We start from the raw sequence: 24905 nt of genomic DNA on the forward strand, positions 1-24905 counted from the left end.
ATAAAATTTATTAAATTTATTAAACAAGTATTATTATTATTATTATTATTTGAAAATTGAAAATAAAATTAATACTTAATAATTTTTTGAATTATATATTATAATTGTATTATTAAATATTATACAGTATTTATCTAAATAATTAGTATTATTTTTTTTAATAATATTTTATTTATTATAAATATTAATTTATCTAGAGTATACTTTCAAATATTAATATTAAAAATTAATAAATTTATATTTATAACTTTTATTGTCTAATTTTTCGTAAACATTTTTTTTATATATATCGTATAATTAAAAATATATATAAATATGTTTTTAATTAGATTATTGTATTTTTATATTTGAAAATTATTCATACAATTTACTAATTAAATATTACGAAAAGTTATTTTTTATAGTATTATCTTTATTTATTTATTATTATTTTTTTTAAATTAATATATTAATAATTAGTTAAGCAATAAAAAATAAGCATAAAGTTATTAATAATAAAAAATAATTAGTGGCATAAAAAATACAATATATCCTGTTTATAATTCAATAATATTATAATTAATATAGAAATATATTTTATTTAATAAATTATTCGTTCAATTTAATAATTAATATATATTTTTTTGACATTCATTTTACTATATATATATATAGCAAACTTTAAAACTATTATATTAAACTAAATTAATATTATATTTTTAATATTATTATTAATAGTAGTAGTATTTATAATAATAATAATTTTTATTGTAATCATTAGTATATAAAAAAAATATTTTTTATTAACAATTATTCGGAGCAATCTAATAATTATAATTGTTGATTTAATTAAATATTAATAGTCATAGCATAAAAATTTGATAGTATTATCATATAATAAATTTTCTAAATTTTCTAGTTTTATTAATAAGTAATTATTTATTAAATAATCTTAATATTAAAGAAATAATCGAAAGCATTGAATGGTATAATCAATACAATTATATATTATTTTTCCAAACAATTGACGACCAATACTATAGACGACCGTTAAGTTGGAAACGGGTTGCGATTGTTATTGCATTGAAACTTAGTTTAATTATAACATTAATTAGATTCACAATTAGTGGCACTACTGATGATCCCTATCTATTGGCACTGGTAGGTGATCTCACACATATAATGGGCAATGGTTATCTATTATCATACATTGGTGTAGTAGTAATGTGTTTCATAATAATAATAATATCGACAAACTGGTTATATCAGGACTGCCGGGAAAACTATCAGAAATTTTGGTCAATAATCTATTCAATGAAATATAATCGACTAAAATATCCATTAGATCGAAATCATTACAGATATTATCTAATAGTTTTCAAACTATTTAATGATTATATGTTTAAATTAATACTTTTTGTAAATTTTTTAGAATTACTTATAGAACATGCATTTGTGTCTATATATGTCTATTGGTATCTAATTAGTAGCAAACATGCCATTGATATCATTGATTGTATGGAATATTCTATCCATAATATGTTTCATACATTTATTTGCATTACTATACTATATAGTGTCCGTACAATTTCTAACAATTGTCTATTTGGTAGTAAAATTTTGGGAAATTTCCCATAAATTTCGCCAAATCTATAAATTAGGTAACTGTAGACAACTGGTTGATACAATTGCTGAACACCAGTATATAACACAATTGACTGGTGCTGTCAATCAATATATATGTTTTTTCATTTATATCAGTATTTATGTATATTTATCGGTAATTGTATTGGTTTTCTATATTAACCGACACCAGGAAATTAGTCAATGGTTTCGACTAATTTTACTATTACTAGTATTTACTCAATTTGTTGTATTTGCTATCTATTCATCAATTATAATACGGTTGTCCCGATTAGCTCATCGGCCCATTGAACTGATGTACTCGTATTTGAATCGTTGGTCGCACCGACTGATGTCACCAATGGATAGGCTGACTGTTCTCGCATTTATTGAACGACTAACCGATCCTACGATTACTATCTATTGCTATCAATTATTTCCGATAACTAGTTATACAATCTATGAAATTGTTATTTATTTTGTTAATATATATTTTCTGTTTATTAGCACATTTGACTAAAAATCTAAAAAATGCAATAAACAGTATATAAATATAAATATATGATATATTCAGTATTTGTTTTTAATTATAATTATCTTAAAGTTATTAAATAAAATGTATATATTTTTTGATGTTTATTCAAACATTTGGCAATTTATTGATTTGTTTATCAAAACATATTATAATTATAAAAAATTATTTATTTTTGATATCAATTAAATATCTGTATGATAGACAATAATAATAATTATAATGATTTTATTGCATTTTATAAATTGCATAATATATATATATTTTTATATTAAATTTCATAATATTTATTATTTTTTACTTAAAAAATTACATTTACATATATATATATATATATATTACATATTAATCATCAAATAAAATAATCTATTTGCTAATAAAAATAAAACTATTTTTACAATAATTATTAATAATTTAATATTAAACAATCTCTCTCACAAAACTAACACTAAAATATTTAATTTTATTAAATTATGAATTTAATAAAATTTATTTATTATTTATATATTAAACTATTTTATTTTATTATTATTATTTAATTAATAATAATAAGTTAACATAACCTTATAGTTAATTTGCTAATTTACTATTGCAATAATAGTAAAAGAAATCAATATATTGTTTGTATATATATATATATATTTATTATAATTATTAATAAAGATTCAATAATTTATAGTAACAAATATTTTCTATAATTAGATAATTATTTTGTTTTATTTTTTTTCATAAAAAATAATATTTCAAACAATTAAATAATATGATAGATAACTATTATAATTAAACAGTAGACAGCTATTAGTTGATAATAATTATATTAATTAATTATAATTTTGCATGTTGGTATTATGGCATCTATAGTTACAAACAATTACAATAACAACAAAAAAAACAATTGAAATTATATTATTAAATAAGTTTATCTATAATTGCAATTGTGGTCTCTATATAAAAAAAATATCTAAATATTATTATTTTTTCAAATATGAATATTATTATCAATTATACTATCAATAATTCAATTATTAAACTAATCAATTATGTAAACAATTATATTTTTAAATTAATATTATTAGTAGTAGTATTATGTATAACAAATATAATAAGTATAATAAAAACATTATTACTATTTATATTAAACCAATTATTAAAGAAATTAATACTAAAATATCATAATAATAATGAAATCATTGAACACTATAATCAATATTATTACATAACATTTTTTAAGACAATTGATGATCAATACTATAGCCGACCAGTTAGTCGGAAACGTATATTAATTATAATTATATTAAAATTGTTTAGTATTTTAACAATTATCAGATATATTATTAGTGGCTTTACTACTACTACTACTACTAATAATAATACTAATAATCCCTATTTATTGGCACTGGTAGATGATGGTATACATACTATGATCAATGGATACTTATTATCATATATTATGGCAACTTTTGTTAGTAGTTTTCAACTAATTTCAATAATCAGTTTATATCAAGACTATAATAATAATTATCAAAAATATTGGTCAATAATTTATGAATTGAAATATAATAGACTAAACTATCCATTAGATGATAAACTATATAAATATTATCAAATATTTATTAAACAATATATTTATTTATCATTGAAAATATTTTGTCCGCTAATGATTTTATCTATAATTTTAATACATTTATCACAATATGTTTATAATAATCATCATTATTATTATTATTTAACAAAATCATCCATGTCATTTATAATTACAGTAATATTTAATATTATATGGAATCTAATAACATTGATTACACTAATACATAGTATAATTGTTGTACAATATTTATTTGCTAATAGCTTTCAACTAATATTGTATTTGGGATTGAAATTTAAGGAAATTTCCCGTAAATTTCGACAAAACAATGTCTATAATAATATTAGTATTCATAGTATTACTAGACTTACTATTGCTGAACACCAATATATTAGCCAATTGACTGCATGTGTTAACCATTATATTTGTAAATTTATTTATCTATTTATTTATTTATTTCTAACATTAATTGTATTTACTGTGTATGGCCTGCGAAACATTGAAATGAATCAATGGATTAGACTAGTTATGCTATTTGTATGCTTTTTCCAGTTTATTGCATTAGCTATCTATTTAATACCAATCATATGGTTAACACGATTAGCCCACTGTCCATTGCCACTGATGTACTCATATGTAAATCGATGGCCACGTATGTCATCACCGATAGACAGACTACGTGTACAGCTATTCATTGAACATCTTTCGGGTCATACAATTGGTATATATTGTTATCAATTATTTCCGATTACTACTACCGAGTGTTTCTATATTATTGTATATTTTATAAATATTTATGTATTATTTATCGATACATTTGGTTAAAATATTACAAAACAAATGCAATATAATTGATTGATTTTACTGATTATGAATATTTTTATTATTTTATACTATATCATGACCTATATGGTAGGTAGATACATGTACCTACAATATATATAAATAAACTACAATATAGTATAATATTTAGCTATATTTTGAACTAATAATCTAAAATCAATAATCAAAATTCATTTACTTATAGCTAATTAATTGTGTAATTATCAAAAAAAATAAGTACCAAATAAATTAAAAAACTAAAATAATATTTATTATAATTACTGCAATTATAAAGTTTTAAATAATAGTAGTCTATATTTACTATAATATTTATTTTTATTATAAATTAAAAAATATATATCATAAAATAATTATATATCTATTATTAATTTTATATATTTTTTTTATTTTTGGTTTTTTGAAGCAAATTATATAAATATATATATATAATTTGCTTCAAAAAACCAAAAATAAAAAAAACAATATAAAATCATAAAATTTAATTTATAAGTAACGTCTAATAGTAGTTTATTGTTTTTTTTTGTTATAATAATATATAATAAAGAAATTGTAATATATTAATAGTATATCATTAGTGATATTAATTTATTATATCATTAAAAAATCAAAACAAAAATTATGTATATTAATTAAAACAAAAAATATCTAGAATTTAGATAATATTTTCAAATAATATGTAAAATTATAAATAGTTTACTATAAAAAATTATTTTAATTAATTATAATTTTGCATGTTTAGGACAACTATGCATTTAATCTAATTAATACAAAATTAATTGCTATAATAAAAAACAATTTTAATAAGTTTATCTACAATAGTATAATAGTCTATCTTTATCTTAGAAAAATTAATATTATATCTTATGATTAATATATTATGAATATTATCATCAAGTTCATTTATAATTCAATTATTAAACTATTAATTTATTTGTTAATTTATACTATTAAGATAGTATTATGTAATATAATAAATAAATTAATAAAAATTTATTTACTATTTATATCTAACCATTTAAACAAATTGATGCAAAAATATCAGAATAATTATTATGTAACAGATATTAAGCAAATTTTTGAAATCATTGAACAGTTTGTTAAATACTATTACATAACATTTTATGAAACAATTGATGATCAATACTATAGACGACCAGTTAGTCGGAAACGTATATTAATTATAATTTTATTGAAATTGTGTACGATTTTAACAATTATCAGATATATTATTAGTGGATCTATTAATAATAATAATAATCCCTATTTATTGGCACTGGTAGGTGATGGTACACATATACTGGGTAATGGCAATAAATTATCATATATTATGGCAACACTTGTTAGTAGTTTTCAACTATTTTCAATAATCATTTTATATCAAGACTATAGTTGTAATAATAATGAAAATTACCATAAATTTTGGTCAATAATGTATTCAATGAAATATAATCGACTAAACTATCCATTAGATGATAAACTATATAAATATTATAAAATATTTATTAAACAATTTAATATATTTTTATTCAAAATTTATATGCCGCTTATGATTTTATTTACAATTTTAATACATTTACTACTATCACTATATGTTTGGTATTATTATTATTATTATTTTACAAAATTATCAATGTCACTTATAATAATAATAATAATAATATTTAATATTATATGGAATCTAATTACATTGATTACACTAATACATTGTATAACAGTTACACAATATTTATATGCTATTGGATTTCAATTGATATTGTATTTGTGTCTAAAATTTTGGGAAATTACACGTAAATTTCACCATATTATCAAAAATGATATTATTAGTAATCATAATATTAGATTAACTATTGCCGAACACCAATACAATTGGTATATATTGTTATCAATTATTTCCGATTACTACTACCGAGTGTTTCTATATTATTGTATATTTTATAAATATTTATGTATTATTTATCGATACATTTGGTTAAAATATTACAAAACAAATGCAATATAATTGATTGATTTTACTGAACATCTATCGGGCCATACAATTGGTATATATTGTTATCAATTATTTCCGATTACTACTACCGAGTGTTTCTATATTATTATATATTTTATAAATATTTATTTATTATTAATCAATACATTTGGTTAAAATATTACAATACAATATATATAATTAGCTTCAAAAAAAAGTTAAAACTATAATATAAACTATATTAAATCAAAATAAAATCATTAATAAGTAATGCATATATATATATATGTATATATATATAGAGAGAGAGTGTGTTATAAGTTACATAATTAAAATTAATTAATATTATATCAGTTTTATTATTTAATTAATTAATTAAAAGCAAAAAAATAAAAATATGTATTTATTCAAAAAATAATTATCTATTATATATATATATATATATATATATATATAATTCAAATAATATGTGCAGTATTTGTAAATAGTTTACAACTATATATTATTATAAATATAATATATTATAATAATTATGAATAATATTATGATTATTTTTATGATTATTTTTATAATTATTTTTATGATTATTTTTATGATTATTTTTATGATTATTTTTATGATTATTTTTATGATTATTTTTATGATGTTTATTATTATATTATAATTATTATTTCTATATATATATATATATATATATTAATTATAATTTTGCATGTTTAGATAGCTATTTAGCAAGGTTAGCAAAAAATTTCAATATCTACTTAAAAATATATTTTAATAAAATATGATTATTATCATCAAGTTCATTTACAATTCAATTATTAAACTATTATTTTATTTGTTAATTTATATTATCAAGATAGTATTATGTAATATAATAAATAAATTAGTAAAAATTTATTTACTATTTATTTCTAAATATTATAATAATTATTATGTAACAGATATTAAGCAAATTTTTAAAATCATTGAACACTTTGTTGAATACAATTATATAACATTTTTTGAGACAATTGATGATCAATACTATAGACGACCAGTTAGTCGGAAACGTATATTAATTATAATTATATTGAAATTGTGTACTATTTTAACAATTATCAGATATATTATTAGTGGCTCTACTAATACAACTACTATTAATAATAATAATACCTATTTATTGGCACTGGTAGATGATGGTACATATATTGTTGGTAATGGCAATATATTATCATATATAATGGCAACACTTGTTAGTAGTTTTCAACTATTTTCAATAATCTGTTTATATCAAGACTATACTAATAATAATAATTATTATGAAAATTATCAGAAATTTTGGTCAATAATGTATTCAATGAAATATAATCGACTAAACTATCCATTAGATGACAAACTATATAAATATTATAAAATATTTATTAAAAAATATATACAATTATTATTCAAAATATATTGTCCGCTTATGATTTTATTTATAATTTTAATACAATTAGTATTATCGCTATATGTTTGTTATTATTATTATTATTTTACAAAATTATCAATGTCATTTATAATGATAATAATAATATTTAATATTATATGTAATCTAATAACATTGATTACACTAATACATTGTATAGCTATTACACAATATATATATGCTATTGGTTTTCAATCGATATTGTATTTGTGTCTAAAATTTCGGGAAATTTCAAGTAAATTTCACCACAATATCAATAATGATATTATTAATGATCATAATATTAGATTAACTATTGCTGAACACCAGTATATAAGCCAATTGACTGCACATATTAATCAATATTTATGTAAATTTAGTTATTTATATATATATTTATTTTTTACAATAATTGTATTTACATTGTATGCATTGAAAAACATTGAAATCAATTTCAATATTAGACTACTAATGCTTTTTGTAGTATTTTTTCAGTTTAGCGGATTAGTTAGCTATTTAATAATATTCATATGGTTAGCCCGATTAGCCCATAGGCCATTGGCCATAATGCACTCGTATGTAAATCGATGGCCACAACAACAACAACAACAACATATGTTATCACCGATAGACAGATTCCGTATACAGGTATTCATTGAACGACTAACTGGTCCGACAATTGGTATCTATTGTTATCAATTATATCCGATTACTAGCTATGAATGTTTCGATATTATTGTATATTTTCTAAATATTTATTTATTGTTTATAAATACATTTGGTTGATATATTAAATAATACAAACAATAATTAAATTATTTATTTTATATATAATATTGCTATATTATTAACTATTCAATAACCTATAATTATTAAAAACCTTAAGTTTTGTTTAAACATTATTAACATTATATACTGTAATAATAATACCTCTACAGTATTATGACATTAATATTTAAATTATAAAATTATAATCAAATATTCAACAAAAAAATATATACAAAAACATAATTTATTTTCAATATAATTATAATTTTGCATGTTAATAAATATTTATGTAATATAAAAATGTCTATATATATATTTAATTTGCAATAAATTATTATTTATTATTATTATAATCAACAACAATAAAATCAATAATAAAAATTTAATTTATAATTTGCTAATAAATAATATAATTATTAGAAGTAATTAAAATAATAAAATAAAATAATACTACAGTAATTATTAGCAATAGCATTTAAACATTTTATTGTTTTTAAATTTGTATTAACTAATATATTATTATATCAATATAAATTATAAATTATTAGTTAGTTAGAAATATTTGCATTATTGCTAACATTAAATATACCCTAACTCAACATCAATTTTCTAACAATTGACTATAAGTTTTATAATAAAATTATGTACTTATTTTTTTTATTAGTTGATACTATAAAAAATTAATTATTTATAGATTTTATTTTCAAAAATTTATATAATTAAAAAAGCAAAAAATCCAATATATATATGCAATCTGTATTTTCACATAATAATACAGTATTATATATATATATATAGTTTATATTACAGTTAAAAAAAACTAATAATAATATTAATTAAAGTCTAGTCATAATAATTTACAGACAAAAAAATAATAAAATAATTTATTATTATTATTTTTTCAGTTAGTTTTATTAAAAAGCATGCAATTTGTTAATTACAATCAAAATAATTATTTATGTATAAAGAAAAATCATATTTTATATATAATTATAAATTATTATAATATATATATATAATATATATAATTAAATATAGTTTAGTTGGATATATCATAAAATACTGTAAATACAGATAAAAAAAATCAATAATATAATAAAAAATATAATTTATTAATAGTTTTCTATGATATAATTGCGTATAAATATTAATATCAAATAAATCTAAATTATAAATATTACAATTAAACCATTACTACAATAATGATAATTATTATTAAAACAACTATAATGAATATTTTTAATTTAATACATAATACTATTAGTATAATTAAATCTATTTTATTAATTTTGATAAATTATATACTAATTGTATATAAATATTTACCGAATATAATGATTGAATATCTTAATAATGTTTCAGATATTAAATCAAGTTTTGAATGTATTGAACACTATATTCAATATAATTATATAACATTTTTTCAAACAATTGACGACCAATACTACTACTATAGACGACCATTGAATTGGAAACTGGTTATCAAATCAATTGTATTGAAATTCAGTATAATTTTAACAATTATTAGATTCATTACAAGTGGTACTACTAATAATACCATACTATTGGCACTGTTAGCTGATTTTACACATATACTGGGCAATGGTTATCTAATATCCTATACGATAGCAATCGGTATAATGAGTTTTATATTGATTTCGATAAATCTAATCAATCAGGATTTGACTAAAAAATATCAAAAATTTTGGTCAATAATCTATGGATTGAAATATAGTCGACTTCGGTATCCATTAGATCGTAAACATTACAAAAAGTTTAGACTATTTATTCAATTATTAACATCTATTGGTTTGAAATTAATTTAATCCGCTATTGTTTAGATTGCAAATAATATTACATATACTATCGTCAATATATAGTTACTATTATTATTATCATTATTATCATTATAATAATCAATCAGAAAAATTATTATCATCCATGACATTTATTCTAATAAATATTCTATGGAATATAATAGCCTGGATCAGTTTTATACATTGTGTTTCAATAGCCGGTTATGTGTATCTAATTTATATTCTATCGCTAACCTATTTGATAGTAAAATTTTGGGAAATTTCCCGAAAATTTAGCCGATTATTAATTAACGTTAACAATAGTAGTAGTAATAGACAACTAATGCTTACTATTGCTGAACACCAATATATTAGCCAATTAACCGCTGGGGTTAACCAATATTTTTGTAAAATAAATTATCTATTTATTTATCTATATTTAACATTAATTGTATTTACAATGTATTGTTTGAGACACTATGAAATTAATCTATGGATTAGACTTATAATGCTATTCATAACGTTTAGTAATTTTGGTTTTTTCCTAATAAATTTCATACTATTCATATGGTTAGCCCGATTAGCCCATTCGCCGCTACCATTAATCTACTCATATCTGAATCGCTGGCCTACAATCTCCACCCCCACAACCTCCCGACGTATGCTATCACCGATGGACAGACTCCGTGTCCTCGGATTCATTGAATGTCTAACGGGTCCGACAATTGGTATCTATTGTTATGATTTATATCCGATAACTAGTTATGAATTATATGATGTTATCATATATTTTGCAAATATGTATTTTCTGTTTATTAGTACATTTGATTGATATATATATATAAATATATATACATATTTTTATGATAATAATAATAATAATAATATTAATTATTATCTATACAGTTATAATAAGTATTTAACAAAAATATTACTGTTTATGTTTTGCAAATAAGCAAATACTACATTCAATACAATTACATAACCTTTTATTAATTAAAAAATTATTTTATTAAATTATTCCATCAATTGTCTATCAAATAGTTATAACAGTTATAAAAACGAGTATCAAATATCAATAATTTTTAAAAATAAAATATATATATATAATATATATATTTTATATTTTAAAACTTTTACAGATTCATTACAATTTAATTATTAGTATTATTATTAATGTATTAATTTTTCTTTATATATATATACCCGGTTTGTATAGTATTTTTTAAATATATATTTTTATGTGTTTTATGGGTATTATGCGCGCAAAAAAAAGTATTAAATAAAAAAAACTAACCGTTTTTTCTTCAGTATAGATATGAGAGGATGGGTTGGTTTTTTCGTCCTCATATTTGATGAAACTTCGGGGTATCACTTAGGGGGGCACAAGTTAAACCCGTTGGTGGGGGTAGGGTGGCGGGACACCCGATTGGGCCCATTGGTCATAGTCACGTATACATATATGTTGCCTACCCCAGCCCCCCCCCCGGGGTATACATGTTTAGCACGTTTAGCCATAGGCTTCTATATATAAATATACTGTATATATATATAATTGATAATAAAATTAATTATTATTATTATTATATTTAGGAAAATATAATATTTATAAATAATTTATATATATATTTATATTTAAAATTAATGTGTTTAATACAGTATATTATTTATAATATTAGTAAATATGAGTAATTAGTAAATAATATTTTTAATTAATTAATTTTTTTAATAAAATAATATCAATAATAATAATAATAAGTAATAGTATTAATATAAACTTACATAATAAGTGTCCAAACAATTACAAATAAATTATTGTAATATTATAGTTATTATTATTATTATTATTATAATTAATAGTTAATAATTAGCACACAATTAATAACACAATTATCAATTTATTATTAAATAAAATCACAAAATAATAAATATTGTATAAAAAAAATTAGTTAATTGACACCAAAAAAAAAAATAAAAAATATATCATATATTGAAACACTGGGCACAGGTATGTAGGTATTAGTCATAAGTTAATAACTAACTTTTTTATTCAAGTTATTATATATTAAGTTAAATAAAAAATGAACCTTGATTATATTTGTAACTAATTTGTAAAGTTTATAAACATTTWTATATWTAWAAAAAWTTAAACTTKAATTATAATTATTATTTTTAAAAAWWAAACTATTAAACACTAAAAAACTAAACTTTTTGAATAATATATTGTTGTATTAAATAATTATATAAAATAATGTAAAACTTAATTAAAAAAACTATAAATTGGTTAATAAATTATTATTTAATTTTTGATTTCAGTTTAATTAGACATTTATTACTACATTATTATTATTATWATWATAATAATACAAATAATAATATCTATAATTATATGATTGGTTGTAATCCCCACACTATAGGCGCCAAAAAAATATAATATATATATATAAATATAATATATTATATGATATGTTAATGTAATAATTAATTACTAAATAAATATSTATTTATTTATTTTTTTATAAAAAAAACTAAAATATTAAAATTAATATTTATTTTTAACTATAAGTTTCAAAATTATTAATTAATTCAAATATTAATTATAGTATTTTTTTCCTCAATTTTAATTATTATTATTATTATTGAATACTAAATAATTTTATTTTTAAAATAAAATATTTAGTATATATTTAACTCCACATTATTACTAATATTTAAAAAAAAAATCATAAATATTTATTAAGTTATTTTTTAWATTAAATAAATTTAAATAAACAAACATTATATATCATATATTTAATAATATTATTATTATTATTAAAAATTAGATTTAATTTATTTTTAACAATTAAAAAAAAAACAATTTCATTAAATTACWRTATTATTATTATCGATATATATATTTATTTGAGACATACTTTATTGTTTAATAACTAATAAAAACATTTTACATTTCATCACTTATTAAATATTTCAACAACAAAAAAATAAATAAATAAAACAATAATAACAATAAAAAACGTTTAACTATACTATAAATAATATATTTAAAAAAAACTGTTATATATTTTTAATGTAAAAAATTTATTTATTTATTTTTAAAAATCACATGTAATTTATTTCCACACATTTGGTGTTTGGTTTGTGAGTCTAATAATAAACTTAATGTTAGAGAAAAAAATAAATAATTATTTAAAAAAAAAAAAATAAATTAAATTAAATATAAAATAATAAAACAATAATTTATTTATAAAAAGTAATACTAATATGTATTGAAAGTATATATATATTATTGTCTAATAATAATAATAATAATAATAATAATAATAATAATAATAACAAATAAATAGACAATTAATTAGTCAATCGATCAGTCGATCGGATGGACGACGTGTTATCCGACGGCGAGTTGGTGTCAGCTGACAACTCACCGCTGCCGCCGTCATCGCCGCCGCCGTCAATAAACACCGTACCGGCCGCTGATGATGATGACGATGATGACCACAATTCAGTGGACGAGCCGACGATAACGACAACAACACCGACAACGGTTGGCCAACAATTACCGATACCAACGACGACAACAACTACTATGACAGCGGCGGCAATCGTTGCCGATAGTGATGGCCCGACTACTGCTACTACTAGTAGTGGTCACACTATGACATCATCCGCTATGGACATACCGATAGCCGGGTTGGCGTCGACAACGATAACTGATAACAWAKYGTGCGATGARTTACCGTCGGCGGCGSMGACAAGTGATGACCACTCGATGACAACAACAACGGTGTCCGACGATGACGACCACAACRACGAGGAYATGTCGCAGACGCTAACGGCATCGGAAACATCGATGACATCGTCAACAGTATCCGTACCGGACATAACCATCCAGAAGCAGATACCGCTGGTCAGTCACAAACGTCTATCACTGTTGGCCAAACGTGAACGCCAGTTGGCCAAATTTTTCAAATGTTTRCCGGCCAGCGACGATCCGTACGGTTTGGACGACACAATCGCCGAAAAACGGTGTTTCTTTGCTACCGACGACATACGGGTGTTTAAGTCGCATATTGCTCGCCGTCACCAACAAGTCTACTGTTGTTAYTGTCAGTTTGACTACAAAATGGCCGACGTTTTGACCGCAACTCTATCGGACAGTGCCAGCAATGTCTAYCMGACTGATGAATCTTCGGCTACCCGACTGGTYTATCATATGGTCACCGGTCACGGCAAACGTTGCTTCCAATGTAACAAATGTCTGTTTCGGGCATCAACTGGCCAACATCTACTCGTYCATCAGATTACTGTACACTATCGGCACTGGTATGTAGTTTTTTTGGGATCAATTTCTTCAAATTGTTATGTCTTTTATTTTATTTATTTATTTATTTTTAGGTCATTGTATAACCAGAAGATAACAACATTGGATTCGCTTGAAGATCAAAATGAAAATATATGTAAAATAATTCAATGCGAAGATCTAACCTACGGTTCGGAGATATCGGCGTCCGAATGGATCAAAAAATTTCGGCCCGAAATCAGTGGTCAACTAAAAGAAGACAAATATTACTGTCTGTACTGTTGTTTTAGCGATCATCGCGAGACAAAAGTATTGCTTCATTGTTCGCAACGACATCTCGACTATCATAYCATTGTCTATCGGCTGAAATACGGCCGTTCATTGTTGRCCGCGGCCAACAACAACAACAACARCGGTAACAATAAGTTGAAGACAGTGATGACTACAGTGTCCAAAGCTTTAGAAACAGTTACCATCGATTCGGATCTTGATTTCAGCGATGATGACGATAATATCGAAGTRATTACCGGTACTACTACTACTCCGGGACAGTGTACCGAAAAATGCGATGCAATTCCCGGACTTGGATTCGGTGGCAGCAGTTTTTCCGAGTTTTTTCCTAAGCTTAACAAAAAGTCGGACACTGCSGCGGCGGCKGCTTCGGCCGCCAAGGATGCCATTCCTGGACTCGGCGATCCGTTGCTACCGCCCAAGCGTGAGATTAAACGTGAGAAACGGTTTACGAGCGGCGCAACCAATCAGCAGCAGACCTATCGTCAGTACAAGAAAGAGAAACGACAACAACGRCRATATAATCACCATAATTAYATCGATTATGACCAACCAAACAGTCCAATGGCCACTACCTCGTACGGTGGCGGCGGCCGATACTTTAATCCCAATCCCAGTTGGTTGCCAGCAGCTAATGGGTCGCCGATGGTTAGCCAGAATTATGCCCGTCTATACATTCAGAATATTGTACCCAATGTTGTTGATCCGTATTATACTGATGATACCTATTTGGACGATCAGTATGGATATAATACGGCCAACATTAGCAACAACAACAACAATGTCATCACTAATGATGGTAACAAAACTGATGCTCAGAAAAAGCCGGAAACTTCTGGCGCCGGCGCCAGCGTTGGTGGTTATCGCGAATGGAGACGCAAAAAGCAAATGAAGATGAAATTRATGAAATTTAAAAATAATAATAATAATAGTGGTATACCATCGACATCATCGACAACTGCCGATTTAGGCGGCGTCGGTGATRACGAAGATGATGACGACGACGACRACTTCCCGCCGCCGATCGATTTGGCCGATGTTGAAGCAGATCTACAGTTGAGCGACGACGACGCCGATGAAGAAGTCAACGATGAAAATCWGGCGTCGAAGCAGATGAAGAATAAGCAGAAGAGGAATAAGAATAGACTACAAGCAGTACGAGACGATACTCAAGWCTATTTAGATATGTTRGACAATGAATCAGCAACAGCTGGTCCCAGACGTGGACAACGATTTGAACAGCAACGACGATTCGAAGTCATATCATTGCAACCAAAACCCGCACAAAAAAATGTCTTCAAATGTCTCGTCTGTCTGAACGATATACCAATCAGACGAACACATATAACAATGCATTTGAAAACTGTACACAAAACCGAATCGTCGTTCAAATGTGACCACTGCTGTCCGACTATGTCGACAAATGAGACGCCGTTTATTGGCCAGAAACACGAAATCAATGATCATTCAAATCTGGCCCATCCGAACCTACAGCCGGCCTACTCGAAGTTTATCGTACCGTTCGATCAAAATACTTCAATCGGTATGACTTCGGGTACTAATTTAGAAAAAGCCAAACTAACGGCCAGAAAGTCGACCGGYGGTGTCGGTCGTGGTGGTGGTGGTGGMCGCGGCGGCGGCGCCGTCAGTAAGGGCGGTAAGGGTGCACTGACACAGAGGATACGCGATAGCACTTTCTTGGGTCCGCTCAGAAACGACAGGACCAACAACAACAACAATAGCAGAAAGAGAGGACCCGAAGCATTGGTGGACACTACTACTACAGGCGGGTTGTCGACTGAGGCCGCCGCCCGACCGTTCAAACGGGTCAACAATCGAAGCAAACCGGTAGCGCCAATGAAAAAGCAACGTCGAGTACTGAATCTCGGTAGCGATAGCGACGACGATGATGACAATGAGGAACGTATGGCAGTTGATCCACAGCCGTCATCATCACCATCACTGCCATCATCTACGACAACAACACTACTACCACCACTACCTGTCCGGTCGTATGAATCGTCATCAGATGATGATTACATTATCGACAACGATATGGACAGCAATTTGATGGATAAGCAGCCGCCAGTAGTCAAACGTATAGTCAGTGTAGCCAAAAAGTCAACAGCCAAACCCGGCGGCGTCAGAGGATCTCAGTTGGCAGCCGGCGGTCCGGTATCCATGTTGTCGGCCATACCGGCCGGTGCCGATCGTGTTAAACACAAATACTTTTGCGTATTCTGTACGCACGGCTATATCATTAACGACTATACGGAAGCCATTGAACACTACAAAGGACACCTGTTGTTGGGCTATCTGTGCAATCAATGTTCGTTTAGGTCGGTTGGGTACGGGGAGATGACCTATCACTGGTCAAGTGTTCATAAGGAAACGGATGCCGAAAAAATGGATTTCGGCGATAATATGTCACCGTTAGTGTTGAACTGGATCAACGATTTCCTGGATAATCAACACCGCGACGCCGATCTCGTAGATATTGCCACTGCGGCCGAAGCGGCCAATGAATCGGCTGCGGCCGGCGGTGCAAACATATCCATCGAGTGTCCATTGTGTGTGAAATCGGCTACAATTTGCCGACTAAAACCGCGACCGTTTACCAGCCTATGGCAGGCAAAGCTACATATATGTAAACATTTCCGATGGCTATCGTTAAAGTGTAATCTATGTGCCGAAAATGGCGGCGCCGACGACGGCAGCGGTGGTGGTGGCGGTGGCGGTCCTACTGAAGTACTCTGTCCTAATCATCCCTATGTACTGATGAAACATTTGATTGACGCCCACTTTACCAGTTGCGAGAATGCCTACAACATATCGTTCAGAGGCCAGAAACCGTTCAACGATATCAAACGTGAACAGTTGCGGCTGATTGGCCGCCACTACCAATACATACGGGTGCCGTCAAGCGATATCATCGATACGTTTCTCAATCGGCTAATGGATCAGTTCGATATGGTCTACGAGCAACAGCTACGGCTCAAGTTTAACATTACCAAAGAAGTCAATATCAAACTGGTTAGGTATATGCCGATTAAAAACGAACCAATCGATGTCGATGATGATGATGACGATGATGGTGACAGTGGTGTCGACCATATTATCGGTGACAGTATAGGTAATGACAACAACGACAATAAAGTCGATGTCAAAGACGATAAAAAGGATGTGAAAGCACTGATCAAATCGGAGATCAAATCGGAAATAAAACTAGAAATTAAAAGCGAAATTAAATCCGAAGTGAAATCGGAAGTGAAATCCGAAGTAAAAGATGAGTCGAAAGTGTTTGCGACACCAAAAGCTGAAGATAATGATAATAATGAAGAAGAAGATGTGGACAATGGATCCGATGATGATTTTATGCGTGGATTATATGGCGATTCATACTGTCAAGTGATCAGCGATGATGACAGCGATGACTCCGCTGATGATAATAACAGAACCGATGGTTGTGTTGCTGCTGCTGCTGCTGGTGGTGGTAGTAGTAGTGGTAGTGCTGGACCTGCTAGTGGTGACAATGCCAACAAACGGCCAAACAATGATGATATGATTATATTGAGCTCCGATGGCGAGTAGTAGTAGTAGTAGTTGTAGTCAAACGAAACAATTAGTGATTAATAACTACTACTACTGAGAGATTATCATTAAATTTTTGCATTTAATATATTTATTTTTTAAAAAAATATCTCAAAAATTGTTTTTTATTTCAAATAAATTAATAATATATTTTAATAGCTTAAACAATATGGAAAAAATAATCAAATAATATGTATTATTATTATTATTATTGTTATATTAAGTTTTATTCAAATTATTATTGTTGTTGTTATTATTATTATGGAAAACATTACCATTTATTATAAGCTATTAAATAATTTGTGTTTTAATTATCAATTAATAGTATATAGTATTTTTTAAAAAATACATTGCATTTAACAAAATTTGTTTGATTAACATTATATTACATTTTAAACAATTGTTTGTTTGTTTGTTTTTTCAAATCATTTTATACTATAATTTTATTTTATTCAAATTGTTTTGTTTGTTTTAAAATTTCAAAAAAAAAAWTGTTGTTTGTTTGTTTTTTTCCTCTCATAATTTTATCAATTATTTTAAATTTTAAAATACCACTAAAATTTTTTGGTTTTATCTCAATCAACAAAAATATGTTAGTTTTTTTAATTGAATWTTTTTTTTTTAAACAAACTTGTTTTACAACACATACATATCATAATAAGGAATATTAGGAATATTTTTCATGAATTTTTGTAAAAATAATTGTTTTTTATATATGATATAAAAAAAGAAAATATTTAAATATTAAAATATATCGATTATATACTGTATTATATTATACACAATAATTAATATACTTAACATTGAAAATATAAATTTATATATTATTTTTCAATAATGCCAAATAAAAATCAACATTTTATATATATATATATATATATATACTAGTAATTTGTTTTAATTGGAAAATATCATATAATTATTAAATTATTTTTTTTTATAAAGTATTAAATGAGTTGTTGTAATAAAAATACATATGCATTAAATTATAAACTTAATTTTTTTGCCAAAAAATAAAATTAGTTGTTTAAACCAATGAAAATCAATGATTAGTATTATTAGGACGTGTTTTGAGTATTGAAAACGTTTAGATCAGTGGACTATCGTCTCTCTCTCTCTCTCTCTCTCTCTCTCTCTCTCTCTCTCTCTCTCTCTCTCTCTCTCTCTCACTCACTCTGTTTCAATGTCTTTAAATACTATATCTGTCTTTCTTATCAATTAAAAAATATATTACTTCTCTCTCTCTCTTAAAAATTAAATAACTTTTTTTTAAATATATATATATATAAACTTAAAATTTATATTAAATTATTAGCAAAATTACGCAAACATTTTTCAAAAACGCTATGATGTGTTAGTGTGTTTGTGTATGTATGTGTGTGTGTGTATGTATGTGTGTGTGTGTATGTATGTGTGTGTGTGTGTGTGTGTGTGTGTGTGTGTGTGTGTATGTATGTGTGTGTGTATGTATGTGTGTGTGTGTGTGTGTGTGTGTGTATGTATGTATGTATGTATGTATGTATGTATGTATGTATGTATGTATGTATGTATGTATGTATGYATGTATGTGTGTGTATGTATGTATGTATGTATGTATGTGTGTATGWATGTATGTGTGTGTGTGTGTRTGTGTGTGTGTGTGTGTGTGTTTTGTTAATGGCCTGAAGCCTAGAAAACTTTTTTAGAAATATTGGCTGAAATATATATATATATATATATATATATATAGTTATATAAGGACTACTATGACATCAAACAAGTGACGTCCCCAACAAATTTTTTTTTATCTAACTCTCCGCTTAATATCAAATAACATATAACTATACTGTAGTTTTAATTTTTTAATTTTTTTTTACAAAACCAATGATTCATATATTGATAATATTGAAGTTATTTATTTTWAAAAATACTACATTCACTTTATAATAATAATAATAATAATATATTAATATAATATACTAATGTTTTATGATGCATAAAATACAAACCTATATTAAAAAATTATAACTAATGATAAATGATAACTAATTTACAACTAAATCATTCAATAATAATTATTATTATTAATAGTTATAGTAGTTTTTCAACAACAAAAAAATAAGTTATATATTTTTAATTAATTAAATATATTTAAGTAATTCAGTGATTTGTATTTGTAATGTGTGTTTAACAAAAAAAACGGTATATAAAAAAACAATTAAAACGGTATATCCTCTCACAATCAGTGATGGTGGTTGTCATGTGTGTGTGTGTGTGTGTCTTAACTTAAATTGATTTTTTTTATAATATTAATTTTGTTGGCACAACAAGTAGTTTAGTATATATATATAATAATAATAATAATAATAATAATAATTGCCTTTTTTAAGTAAAAAAAACTTTATTTAGAGGCCATACTATACGGTGTGTGTGTGTTGTGTTGCTATGTGTTATAATCATCTCATGGGTTAAATGGGAACTGGATTTGTTGGTAACTTAATAAATGGCAAGTCTTATAGACTTCATTGCCGGCTGTGTCGGAGGTAACTGTGCTCTTAGATTATTATAATTAATCAATAGGTCATACATACACACACATACACACACATACATACATACACACACATACATACATACATACAWACACACATACAAACAYACATACACACATACATACATACAACACACATACAWACAAACACACATACATACACACATACAAACACACATAYACACACATAYACACACAYATATACACACACACACACACACACACATACATACATACAYACAACACACATAAGAATAATAATAATTTTAAAAATTAAACAAAAATCAAAACAATAATTTATATATTTAAAAAAAAGTTTTCAATTGATTCTAACTACCCGTTCCCATCCCCCCTTAAAGGTGCGGCCGGTGTCCTAGTGGGCCATCCATTGGACACCATCAAAGTGGTAATGCAGACCAGYTCAACACGTTTGACAATGACATCAGTATTGGCCGAACATTCGGTAAATACCCCCACAAAAAATATATATATAATAATAATAATAACAATTAAAACATTTGTATAAATACATAATAATAAAAAAAGATCACTAAAACTTGGTGTATATAACCCCTAWCCATACCCCCTACCCCTACCTTCCCTCCTYCTCCTCTGATCTCAGGTTATCTCACTATATCGCGGTCTGTGCGCACCGTTGGCCGGCCTGACGGCCATCAATGCCATCGTTTTCGGCGTCTACGGGTCGCTAATCAAGAAAATGGATGAACCGTCCCTACTATGGCAGGCAACGGCCGGCTGTGCCGCTGGACTGTCCCAATCGTTCATCTCGTGCCCGATTGAACTGATCAAAACACGGGCACAGTTACGGTCGATGTCCGTAATGGACTGCCTCAGGGAAACCATACGCAAAGAGGGCTGTATGCGTGGCCTGTATCGCGGTTTCGGGGCAACCATTGTCCGCGATGTTCCCGCTTTTGCCACATACTTTGCATGCTATGAACTACTATTGAAGTTGGCGGCCAACAATGGMCGCGGAGGACGACGKGAAACTACTACTACACCGTCCACATGGATGCTACTGATGGCCGGCGGTACGGCCGGTGCCGTATCGTGGCTGGCCATCTATCCCCTAGACGTAATCAAATCACGTATTCAAGCCGACAATCATACGTACCGATCGATGGGTCAGTGTATTAGGCGATCGCTGGCCGACGACGGCTTCAATGTGTTTGTCAGGGGAGTAACGCCGACACTGGTTCGGGCATTTCCGACCAATGCGACCACTTTTGCCGTAGTCACCTGGACATTGTGGTCGTATGAATATTATTATTGTGATGATGAGCGGTCAGCGGCGGCGGCCGCGACGGGAAAAACTAGTGATAATATACTGGAATAATAATAATAATAATTTTAGTAATTTTTTTTTAATTATTTTAATTGTTTTTTTTAATTATATATATAATTAAGTGCTCATTAAGTTTGTGTGTGTGTCCACCCATTTATTATTATTTTTTTGGATAAATTTTTTAAAAATATATAAATCATACTATTGTTAAAATTTTTGTGTTTTTAATAATCATATAAATTGTGTGTTAATTTTGTTATTATTATTATTTTTTTGAAAAAAATTTGTTGTTGAATTAAATCTAATAGTATTTTTTATTTGTTTGATTAAATTATATGAAATATAAATTTKAATTTATTTATTGTTGTTTTATTTGGTTTAATTATAAATTATATATATATTTATAAAAAAAAATTAATATCTAAAGTACAGTACAATTTAATATATCATTAACTATAGAAACCATATGATATTTTTATAGTCAAATACATTATATAATTATATATATATATATAATATTTAAGTAAATATTTTATTATATTATATTTAATATACAGTATATTAATAATTATCACACGATTTGTGAAAAATAAACTTTTCAGTTTCAGTACTAATTTATTAATAATATTATCATTATTATCACTTTTTTTTATATACAGTAAAAAAAAATTCATAATTAATTTGATAAAAAATAAATAAATTGATTTGAATTACTGTTTATTCAATAAATAAATTGATAAAAGTTTTATATTTTTATATATATATTTAAACAAAATTTTGTAACCAACTGTTTTTTTGTATATATATATATATAAACCTAAATTAAATATCATATCAATTATCTATCAGATGTTTTTTGTAATATAAAAATTAAGTTTTTAAATATTATTTAATTTATATATATATATATATACTGTATATTACTGTATAATTGATTTAATAATTATCAGTACATATATTTTTTTAATTGAAGTTTTTTATTGAAAAAGTTTCCGATTTTTTTCACATTTTGTTTATATCAATAATTTTTTCGGTAAATTGAAAGATATTTACAACAACAAAAATATTGAAAATGAAAATTAAAACAAAAAAATAAATCAAAAAATACTAAAACCACATAAATATTTACAAATAATCTAATATAATATTTTGTAGTTTTAAATTTTTTTTTTGTTAAATGTTAGTTTGAAAAACTAATTTTTGTTTTGTTTTGTTATTTAATTTTCAATACTAATCAATAATAAATTATTATAATTTAAAAAAATATAATTCTTAATAAAAATTTTTTTGAAATAATTGATTTTTAACACATTTTACTATTACTTTAATCCTAAAGTAGTAATTGTTTGGATTATATGATATATATATATATATATAATATAAATAATAATTAATAAGTTTGACATAAAATGCTAAATAATAAATTATATATAAATTATATATACTATATATATATTGATATATACCGGTATAGTATTAATAATTAAATTAATAATAAAAATAAAAAAATAAATAAATAATTATTATATTTTATAACAACATTTGGATCTCAATAGGAGACGACAGGAGTTCCGTCTAAATGGATGAATATATATATACAGTGAAAGCACTGGTATTGTTGTGTTTGAAAAAGCACTTGTATGTAGTTTTTCCTGATTTTATATTTTCGGTGCTTATATAATATATATTTGATAGTAAATCACAGATAGACTGATACTATTTGTCTAATGTTGTTGAATGGCATGACTGTTATAAACACATGTTATAAATTATAACAGTTTTATATATATATATATATATATATATATATATATACAGGTGCTGTGTATATACCGTATTATATTTTAGAWACTAGTATAGTATATATAAATGACACCAAAAAAACATATATCATATACTGTATAAAAATCTATATAATTTTTGTTGTTGTTTTTTTGTATAAATAAATAGTATGTGTATTAAAACTTATATATATATATATATATATATATATATATATATATATATATATATATATATATAGACTAAAAGCCCTATTGATTTTGCAATCAATCTATGTCCACAAAAATGTTGGGATATAATATGTTTCAAAGGGGGGTAGTGATGGTGGTAGTGGGGGAAAGTTAAATAAAAAATCAATAAATATCAATATATATATATATATAGTCTTAAAAATCAATTGACTAAAAAAATTTTAAGATACATATTTAAARTWMKATATATATATTAAAAAAGTTGTATTAATAAAATTTATCATAACTAATAAACTATTAATTTTTTTATTATTAAAATAATATCAGTTATATTATTAGTGTCTAATGTGTTAAATTAATTTTTTTACAATTTATGATTTTTTTAAAAATAAAAAT

General features: G+C 25.1%; 2 protein-coding genes across 2 annotated transcripts; both read left to right on the forward strand.

The window, feature by feature from the left end:
* The first annotated feature begins 14318 nt into the window (after positions 1-14318).
* On the forward strand, positions 14319-18715 carry LOC128963813 (uncharacterized). The gene is made up of 2 exons (XM_054310345.1): positions 14319-14841; positions 14914-18715. The coding sequence occupies exons 1-2, from the start codon at positions 14336-14338 to the stop codon at positions 18698-18700; spliced, it is 4293 nt and encodes a 1430-aa protein (XP_054166320.1). The 5' UTR covers positions 14319-14335; the 3' UTR covers positions 18701-18715.
* Positions 18716-21078: 2363 nt separating this feature from the next.
* Positions 21079-22603, forward strand: LOC128963820 (mitochondrial basic amino acids transporter-like). Its single transcript, XM_054310352.1, has 3 exons — positions 21079-21222; positions 21590-21693; positions 21853-22603. The coding sequence occupies exons 1-3, from the start codon at positions 21183-21185 to the stop codon at positions 22585-22587; spliced, it is 879 nt and encodes a 292-aa protein (XP_054166327.1). The 5' UTR covers positions 21079-21182; the 3' UTR covers positions 22588-22603.
* Positions 22604-24905: the final 2302 nt, after the last annotated feature.

Source organism: Oppia nitens, unplaced genomic scaffold (assembly GCF_028296485.1).
Source record: "Oppia nitens isolate AA-2021 unplaced genomic scaffold, nextdenovo-longstitch-racon4-pilon3 scaffold7_pilon_pilon_pilon, whole genome shotgun sequence".
NCBI classification, from domain to species: domain Eukaryota; kingdom Metazoa; phylum Arthropoda; class Arachnida; order Sarcoptiformes; family Oppiidae; genus Oppia; species Oppia nitens.